At 36.8% G+C, this 10,745-nt stretch overlaps 1 protein-coding gene across 1 annotated transcript; it reads right to left on the bottom strand.

The window, feature by feature from the left end:
• Positions 1-671: 671 nt before the first annotated feature.
• LOC140861801 (S-protein homolog 3-like) lies at positions 672-2,392 on the bottom strand. The gene is made up of 2 exons (XM_073264808.1): positions 2,290-2,392; positions 672-1,012 (listed from the first exon to the last, which is right to left on the bottom strand). Exons 1-2 carry the CDS (start codon positions 2,390-2,392, stop codon positions 672-674), a joined length of 444 nt encoding a protein of 147 aa, XP_073120909.1.
• Between the last annotated feature and the right edge of the window lie 8,353 nt (positions 2,393-10,745).

Here is a 10,745-nt window from a genome sequence, read left to right as displayed (position 1 = left end):
GAAAAATGTTTGGTAGAATTTGTGGCAAGTAGAAACCGATTGGTGCTTATGAGTTCCTCTCTCCATCCATCTTCCCACGATGACGGAAAATCTGCCCATACCTAACTGATGGGCTTTAATTAAGTTGAGACTTTTCTTTGTTTTTTAATAGATTAGAAATAGATAATTTGAAACGGATTTTTTTTCCGTCTCAATTTTCAATAAATTTTAAACAATATTTTGGACAGAAATCAAATGGTCTCAAATTTAGTTTATAATCCGTTTTTCTTTTTGTTTATAAAATTTTATGTTTAATTTTGTCTCAAATCGGTTTCAAATTCGGTCTCAAATTTCTTTTCAAATATCATGTTATATAGCAAAACGGACTAGTAATTCCGTAGAAAATCCGTCAATGATTTACATAAATTTAAAATAGATTTTATTTCCGTCTCCAAAATCTGTCTCTGAAGTCATGTATTCTTGTAGTAATTTATCTACAACAAGTATATATTAGATTGATTAATTATTTCATATAAATGAGAAACATATATATATATATATATATATATATATATATATATATATATATATTAATGTTTGGTTGGTGAAAATGCATTTTATAATCATTGAAACAATCGATGACAATATATATATATATATATATATATATATATATATATATATATTCCTAGCTAGCTCCACCCATCAAATTTTTGGAATTGATGTGGAGGATAGGTGGGAGAAAAGAAAAGGCCTTGAGCGGATAATGCCCAATAGCAAACACGATGAGGCCGGCACCACTCATGTTCCCACATGGTACTGAAAGCTAGGAACTTGAGTTTCCTTTGACCCCTCAGCTCATTACTCCAGTAGCTTGTTTGGCAGTAAAACTTTGTGTTGAAAAGTATACTCTCACAGAAATTAAAAGTGAATTCTTGACCCTTCCCCAGAATTTGAAGCCCGAGGTCGTCGTACATAGAGTAACAATGCACGGCCAACGTTGCGTTGCCGGGGAGCCAGTTTCCCACGTACACTATTTTATAATTATCATGTATCAAACAATCTCTTGCATTCACAACCAAAACATGCAGAATATTAATCATTAGGAACACTACTACTACTACTAATACTCCTGAATTCATGTTCATGTTTTTCATCTTTATAATTTATTTTATTATATTGGTACGTTCAACTTCTCATCACTTAATTTATAGCGTTGGTTGAACCATATCTGCAATTTGGAGCAAATATTCAATGCACATTTCTAATCATTCAAATTAAGATATTCTAATATTTTTTTAGGCAAATTAAATCATAATAATTTATTATATATATATTTCCTACTAAATCCAGCTCTGTGATTTCTAAATTTCATCAGAATTTCTTACATATCATCAGATTCATCACAATCGATCATTAATGTAATAAATATACATATATATATATATATATATATGATTTTCTACTATTAATTGGATTATTAGCATTCCTATGCTACATAATGAAATATAGTATAATTATATAATACAGTTACTGAAATAATAGATCTTATAATACAATTTACAGTTTTTGAAATATGTAGTATGGGTGTGTAATATATATTAATTGATGCAAAAAACGAGTACGTGAGAAATATATATTTTAAAATGTGAAAATATAGGTTATTTAATTATTTCATAAAAAATTAGAACAATTAGATAATGTTTGTGCATGGAAGAGCCAAATTATAAGAGTAGGATAGAACAAAGGACTATATGATTTAGTGGAGTAGTTGATTGAGCGGTGAACGCTTGATAATCAATTGTCAGAAGATAATTCTTCTTATCAACGCATTCTCAGGTGAATTTGTACACATGACTTCTTCGTTGTGATTTATTTGACTAGCATAGTTTGCAATATATTAATTACTTTAGTTCGTAATTTTGGTGTACCTAATGTAAATCAGAGAATAATGGTTACGGGTTCCCACGGTAAAAAAAAATAAGGAACATATAAATCTTAAAAATTTTATTATACAATCCCATACGTTCAATATGCGATCAAGTAAACATTAATTTTCAAAAAAATATATAACATGAACTTTTTAAAAATATTTCTCATTTGAAATAAAGCTTGTAAAACATGGTTTGGTCGACGCTATTAAGCGCTTAAATCCAGGATATGGAAAAATCCCATATTTTAGCGTCGATAAATTCATAAAACATGTACAAGTTAAACGAAAACATAAGAAAATATGGAAGTGTATTTTTTTTCTTTTGACGGAAAAAACTTGTAACATGAAATCGCAGCACCCGTCCACCGCGTACTTGCCGATGCTCGGCGCGTGGTTTTTCCTGCACTCCAAGTAGTAACCCACTTCTACTACCTCACTCGAGATCTTCTTCAAATCCTGATCATCTTTCCACAGATCCATAGTACCCTTTACGAGTAGATCAGTTTGATAAATGAGTTTTATTTATGGATATATAAAAGGAAAATTAATTAATAATTCTATATATTGTTGAACTTGTTTTGGTAATTTAATTGGTCAGCGGGATATATATTTAATGAATCTATTGAGAGAAGTATTTGTGGTTCATGTAGGCATGCAGCGCAGTAGCCAGTAGTTGGTTAAATATATTATTTTAACTCAATAAAATTACTAAAATAGTATCCGATCGAATCCTGGAGACAGGCGTACGAGTTTTATATCGATCTAGATCTACTCTAACATTTATGAAAAAGATTAATTAATGGACCAATGTTTAATTCCTTGCATGTTTTGAAAATGTGGCGAAAGAATTAATGCTTGTGCGAAGAAAACATAATCTAGGAAATGAAAAAAAGAGCATCTACGTTATGGAAATTGGTACGTGGGCGTATGGGAAACCATATAAAATAAATCATTATATATATGTGCAACAATAAAATACGTTATATCTGTCACACAGGCCTGTGCAAACATTTCATGAAGTGAATGTGGCAATGCATGATAAAAAGATGAAACAAGCTAAGATGGGATTCGGTCGTGGTCATGGACGTGGCCGTGGGAGCGATCCAGGACGCTTTCATCTATATGGTCGTGGGTGTGGAAAACCTCGTTATTTTAACGGTGGTTATAATAATGATAATGATCAAAAGAATAAAAGTTCCAAAAAGTGGGGTGAAAACCAAGAGAAGAAAGAATTTTGAAAGTGGTCACCAAAATAATAAATCAATGAATTAAGAAAACGAGTGGAGATAAAGGTAATTGGTATAATAATTGTAGTATGTCGAAATTACACCTTGTTGATATGTATTATCAATCTTCAAAAGAAAATACAAAGGATGCTGAGACTAATCTTATTTATCAAGGTGAAGATTTAAGTAAAGACTCATCTCTTTCAGCACATTTTGATGTTTTTGATTTCTTTGAGACCCGGAAGGGAGGATCGATTATTTGATTGGAGATGGAAGCGTGCAAAATTATTAAATAATTTTGTTTTATCGTAAGTTTGGTCATTTTAGTTTTGATTTGATTAAGCGTCATGTTTAGCGGTTATTTAATATACGGTTTATTTGAGAAAACTATTGGTTTAATTAATTTAAATTTTAAATTGGTTTGATTTTTTTTAGTATAAATAAAAGTTATTTATTTCATATTGTCTTTTTTATGAGTAATATCTCTTTATTCTTAATAATTTTATTATTTGTGAAAAAGTTATGTAAACACAATTACATTTGGTCCCACATCTAAGATCATTTATTTGGTGACGCGTCATCGTTTTCAAACTGTATATATATATATATATATCGTTCAATAACATATATATTGTTGGATAATTGGCGTTCAGATCAATCACGATTGATACCCGGTGCAGCGGAAGTTTAAAAATTTTATCATGGAACGATTCCATGGTGTGGGTATCAACCATTCAACGATTAAATTATTGTGTGTGTAAAATTCAAATAACAATTAATTAAATTTTACCTCCAATCTCGAAGCGAGATTAATGGACACCACACAGATTTCTCTGCGCTTCTTGTATCTCCCAAGAACTGATGAACTCCTTCAATCAGGTCCACGAATGGGGTTTAAATCCCTCTGATAGATTGCACTAGAAAATCTATCAGAAGTTTTTCTGCGAAGAGATTAAACGAATCTGATTCGTTATTCCTGACTGCGATTCAAAATCACAGACCGAAATTTCTCGGGCAGAGAACAGGGAGGGGACGGCCGAAAACTTTTGAGAGAGAGGAGGGTTTCGATTTTCTGTCTCAAAAATTATGAGCTGTTGTTTTTTTAATTTCTGTACTGCAATAACTTATTTATAATGCAGGCCACTAACACCTTAGGGCCCATTAGTCATAAGCTAGGGCCCGACAAGCAAAGCCCGCACGTTCAGAAATTAATATAAAATTCATCGTGACTCCGATTGATGAACCGATTTCACCAATGTGCACAGAAACCATTTCTGCACATTTTAAAGTCAAAATAAATTTTCCTGAATCCGAATTCAGTGGTTTCCAAAAATGTCCATCCCTATGTCATTTTAGGAAATCCTACTCCCTTACTCTTATTTAAGAAGTCCAACTCCTTAGTTCATTAAATTTAACTCTTTAAATTTAACTATCTCAACGGGGATTAAAACTCCATTACACTGTGTGACCCTCAATGGTTCAGGGATACAGCTAGCCGTGGGCTCACAACTCCTTGTGACTCGGAACAACACTTTCCGACTTGCCCAACGAATCAAGGTAAAGCGCCTAGCAACATCGCCCCATGATTCCCTAGGTATCACTGATAGTGCCTACAAGAACCAGTAGATTTTGGTTAGCGTACAGTACGGTCCCTTCATCCATATATCCCGATCGAATCAACAACCATTGGTATATCGAGAGTCGCTCAAGATTCGATAACTATGCAATACATCTTGAAGATCAAATTAGTGACATCGCATGTGCTACTAAGAAACCATTTCTTAAATCACATCAAGTACTCTGGCCAGAGATTTGTCACACTAATATCTCCTCAGATCGCATAGGATATCCACACTCGCAAGTATGTGGTGAATCCTTGACAACAATGCATTGACTCCTATATGTGTCGTAACTGTACCCAATCTCGACACCTGATGACCCCCATAGAGTCGGTAAACGAGTCAAAGCACAGCACTAGCATATAGAGTCTCCATGATGTTTCAAGTCGTAAGGACTAATGGTGTACAACCAAAACCGCGGACTTTATCCACTCGATAAGTGATAACCACTTGGAAAGTCCGGATAGGGTAGTTCGATTATTCATCCTATGAATATCCATTTGCATGCTTCGAACATCTCCATGTTCCCTACCAATGAAACGTGATACTCCGCATCGCAAATGCTAGTCTCAAACTCGAGCGATCCTTATCCTTATTATCGGACGGCTCAATCGACTAGGAACGGTTTTAGAATATACAGTGACTATAAGATGTATTTCATGATAGACATCCCCATGTTCTACCACATCTTACATACACTATAGTATATTCAAGGTCTTTATCAAAACAACAATAGTATATCACAATATAACAATATGAAGTAATATAAAGTCATTGCCATTAATAAAAGTGTAAATAATATTAAACAAAAGATTGTTTATACAAAGAGTCATCAAAGCCCATAGCCACACAGTTGGCTCACTGGGCACCCACTCTTACAATCTCCCACTTGCCCTATAGCCAACTAGTCATACTACGTAGACCCATTGCTTCGCGATGTTTGTCAAACAATGGTCCTGGCAAAGGCTTAGTAAGCGGATCAGCGATATTGTCTGCAGAGGCCACTCGTTCGACAATGATGTCTCCTCTTTCCACAATCTCCCGGATTATGTGGTATTTCCTCAGTACGTGTTTGGATCTTTGATGAGACCTTGGTTCCTTTGCTTGAGCAACGGCACCCGTGTTGTCACAGTACACCGGGACTGGACCAACAAATTCAGGAATAACGCCCAACTCTTGGACGAACTTCCTCATCCAAACGGCCTCTTTAGCAGCAGCTGATGCTGCAATGTATTCAGCCTCAGTGGTGGAATCCGCTGTGGTGTCCTGCTTGGAACTCTTCCAAGAGACAGCACCGCCATTGAGCATGAACACAAATCCAGAGGTTGACTTCGAGTCATCCACATCACTTTGGAAGCTAGAGTCGGTATAGCCTTCCAATTTGAGATCTCGTCCTCCATACACCATGAACATATTCTTAGTCCTTCGTAAGTACTTAAGAATGTCCTTCACGGCTTTCCAATGCATTTGACCAGGATTAGACTGATATCTGCTCGTGACACTCAGAGCAAATGCTACATCCGGTCTGGTAGATATCATCCCATACATGATACTACCTATAGCTGACGCATATGGTACATGTGTCATATTCTCTATCTCTGCATTAGTCTTGGGACACATAGACTTGGATAGAGAAACTCCATGACACATGGGTAGATGTCCTCTTTTGGACCCATCCATTGAAAACCGTTTCAATATGGTATCGATGTAGGTTGATTGAGTGAGTCCTATCATTCTCTTAGACCTATCTCTATAGATCTGTATCCCAAGAATGTAGGATGTCTCTCCCAAATCCTTCATCGAAAATCTACCTGATAACCATATCTTTGTTGACTGCAACATCCCTACATCATTCCCAATGAGTAGGATGTCATCAACATAAAGTACTAAGAATGTCACCGCATCCTTAACTACTTTCTTGTACACGCAAGGTTCCTCCGGGTTCTTGATGAAACCAAAATCTTTTATTGTTTCATCAAATTTCTGGTTCCAACTTCTTGATGCTTGTTTTAGACCATAAATTGATCTCTGAAGCTTGCATACCTTATGCTCGCTTCCCATGGATGTGTACCCCTCAGGCTGCTTCATATAGATTTCTTCCTTAATGTCTCCATTAAGAAAAGCAGTCTTCACATCCATTTGCCATATCTCATAGTCATACCATGCAGCTATGGCAATCAGGATTCTTATGGACTTGAACATTGCAACTGGTGAAAAGGTTTCATCATAGTCAACTCCTTGCCTTTGAGTATAACCTTTCGCCACCAATCGCGCCTTGTAGGTCAATACCTTACCATCAGGCCCAAGCTTTCTCTTGTAGATCCATTTACACCCTATTGGAACAATTCCATCGGGAGGATCTACTAAAGACCAAACTTGGTTTGTATGCATCGAATCCAATTCTGACTGCATAGCTTCAAGCCATAAATTCGAATCCGCATCAGAAATTGCTTCCTTGAAGTTTCTTGGATCACATACAATGTCGGGTTCATCTTGATCCCCTTCAAGAAGAAGACCATATCGAACTGGAGGTCTAGAAGTCCTTTCGGATCTTCTAGGTGCAGGCGTGTCCAGCAATGGTTCCTGAGGTGTAGGATCGTTATTTTGTATTTCGGGTTCTTCTCGAACTTCTTCGAGTTCCATCATCTCGCCTTTCTTATCCAATAAGAACTCCTTCTCCAAGAAGGTGGCATTCCTAGAAACAAACACCTTTGTTTCAGCAGGATAATAGAAATAATATCCGATTGAATTCTTCGGATACCCTACAAAATAACATAAGCTGGATCGACTATCCAACTTATCTCCCACTGTCCGCTTCACGTAAGCAGGACATCCCCAAATCCTCAAGTACGAATACTTAGGAGCTTTGCCATTCCATAACTCGTATGGTGTTTTGTCCACTGCTTTAGTGTGGACGTTGTTCAACAACAATACCGCCGTTTCAAGCGCATAGCCCCAAAACGAAGGTGGAAGCTCAGTGAAGCTCATCATAGATCGAACCATGTCCAACAAAGTTCGATTACGACGTTCCGATACACCATTAAGCTGTGGTGTCATAGGAGGAGTCCACTGAGAGAGAATCCCATTCTCTTTCAGATAGTCCAAAAACTCGGTACTCAAGTATTCTCCACCTCGATCCGATCGAAGTGCTTTAATACTTTTACCTAGCTTGTTTTCTACTTCAGCCCTGAATTCTTTGAACTTTTCAAATGCTTCAGACTTATATTTCATTAAATATAAATACCCATACCTTGAATAATCATCAGTAAAGGTAATGAAGTAGGTGTGGCCATGTTGAGTCCCTACTCTAAATGGACCACAAACATCTGTATGGATCAAATCCAACAGATTCTGACTACGCTCAGGTTTCCCCTTAAAAGGAGATTTAGTCATTTTTCCTTTTAGGCAGGATTCACAAGTAGGTAGAGAATTAATATCAGACATATCAAACATGCCCTCTCCCACTAGCTTGTTCATCCTCCTTGAGGAAATATGACCTAGCCTAGCATGCCAAAGGTTTGCCGGGTTTTGACTATCGATTTTCCTTTTGTTTGTTGTCGCCGGTTTATCAACATAATTCACTGGAACGTCTTTTAGTTTTAAGTTGTATAGATCGTTTTCAAGTTGTCCATTTCCAATTAAACATTCATTCTTGTAAATATTGCAAATCCCATTCACAAAATTGCAAGAATAACCATCTCTATCAAGCATAGAAATAGAAATAATGTTTTTAATTAAATCTGGCACAAATAAAACATCTCTTAACAATAATTTAAAACCGTTCTGCAAAGTCAAACAAACATCTCCAATGGCCGTAGCTTCAACTCTGGAACCATTCCCGAGCCTCAGCTGGGTCTCACCCATTCTAAGCCTGCAAATCATTGCAAATGTGAGATCCACATCCGGTATCCAATACCCAAGAAGTTGTATTAAGTGACATGTTTATTTCAATATAGAACATACCCTTTGCAGTTCCCAACTGCTCAAGATATTCCTTGCAGTTGCGCTTCCAATGACCCGGCTTCTTGCAGTAATGGCAAACATCCTTGGATTTTCCATTGTTTGAAGCCTTTGTCTTTTGCTTCTTCTCGGGCTCGACTTTCTTGGGTGGGGTAGAACGTTTCTTGCCCTTCATACTTGGCCCCTTCTTCGCAGAAGATGAGGAGCCCACCAAGAAAGCTGACTTATCCTTCTTAAGTGTGGATTCATATGTAACGAGCATATTGACCATCTCTTCAAGGGTGGCCTCTATCTTGTTCATATTAAAATTTATCACAAATCCATCAAATGAAGAAGGAAGAGACAGAAGCAATAAATCCACATTGAGTTCATGCTCCAACACCAAATCTAGGGTCGCCAACTTCTGTATGAGCCAAATCACTCGTACCCCATGATCACGGACCGAAGTCCCTTCACGCATGCGGCACGTCATCAACTCCTTAACAGTAGCGAACCTTTCAGCCCTCGACTGAGCCCCAAAAAGTTCCTTGAGTTGCGCATGAATGTCAGCAGCATTCACCGTGTCCTCAAATCGCCTCTGGAGTTCATCAGACATCGAGGCTTGCATATAGCATTTGGTCTTGATGTCATGGTCACACCATGCATCAAGTTTGGCCAATTCCTCCGGACTTATGTCAGCTGGTGCTTCCTTCGGAGGTGCTTTCTCTAACACGTAGAGAATTTTCTCCGAAGTTAAGACAATCTTCAACTTCCGGAACCATTCCGTATAGTTGGCGCCAGTCAACTTGTTTTGTTCGAGGATCGAGAATAATGGATTTCGCGAATTCATTGTATGAAATACTGAAAAGAAAAACAGACATATATCAATGATTGTTTAACAATTTACTAAGACATAAAATAGGCGAATTTAATTTTATGAATCTCACTCCCACTATTTTAACGATTTCACCACCCTCTAGTGAAAACGGGAAACTTTTTCCTTAGTGAGAACATGGAGTCCAATTGACAAACTTATGGTCCCGAATAATATCAGCCAACCATAATTCTCAAAAGGTAGAGCCCAATTGCTTCCAAAGCAACCCCCATGTGTTTACCTCATGTCCAATAAGGGCCCAATAATATGACGCCGTTTAAAGTGACATGTCAAGATGACCCATCAATATTAAGTTGTGATGGACGGTCGCCATGTGGATCCCCAATAATATGAGCCGATCCCATGGGAGTTCCACCCAACTTACAACATTTGTCGATCCAATGTACAGCTTTCCGACGGACGGGCCCCCCCAATAATATGAGCCGGACCGTATCCGCTGGTAGCATCACATACATTGACCGTTGATGGAAGGTGGGAACATTTAAACAAATTTAAATTTCCTTTATTTATCTTGATATAAATTTTAAATCATATTTAAAATGAGGGATTTTTAATTATAAAAATATTTGTCTCATCATATTCATTTTATTGCATGCTTGCCGGATTCACGCAATTTATGTCTAAACATGCATACAATCATAATATCAAATATTATATAGGATGATCGATTCCATTTCTAATTGACCCGTGGTTGCCAATCACGGGTCTTAGTCCAATCCTAGGTAATATGCAGTATGCAATGCAATCCTATTACATGTGCTTCCAATTTACATTTCTTCAGTCTTTATTGTCTGCTGGGCCCACCGTCTTCAAATCTTGATCTCCCACTAAATCTAATGCATTTACAATAAATAACAATGACAAGTAGGGGATACATTTTTAGGGGTGGGAACGGGCTATAAACCAAGCCCACTTTTATTACATATGACATTCATATCGGGCCATAAACCAGGCCCATTAATAAAACCAACAACAATAAAAACAAAATGTAAATTCCTAACATACACCTACAAAATTGGTCATGGCAATCGATCATCCTTATCCAATAACATTTAATTCAAAATTAATTTATTGGATAACATGCAGTGGCAATTCAAATTTAAACAAGATAAAATCATATTTTATATATAAAATCTCATTTCACATATAAAATC

Source organism: Henckelia pumila, chromosome 4 (genome assembly GCF_033568475.1).
Source record: "Henckelia pumila isolate YLH828 chromosome 4, ASM3356847v2, whole genome shotgun sequence".
NCBI lineage: Eukaryota > Viridiplantae > Streptophyta > Magnoliopsida > Lamiales > Gesneriaceae > Henckelia > Henckelia pumila.
Note: the sequence above shows the minus strand (reverse complement) of the source record. Positions and strands in the feature narration are given on the sequence as shown.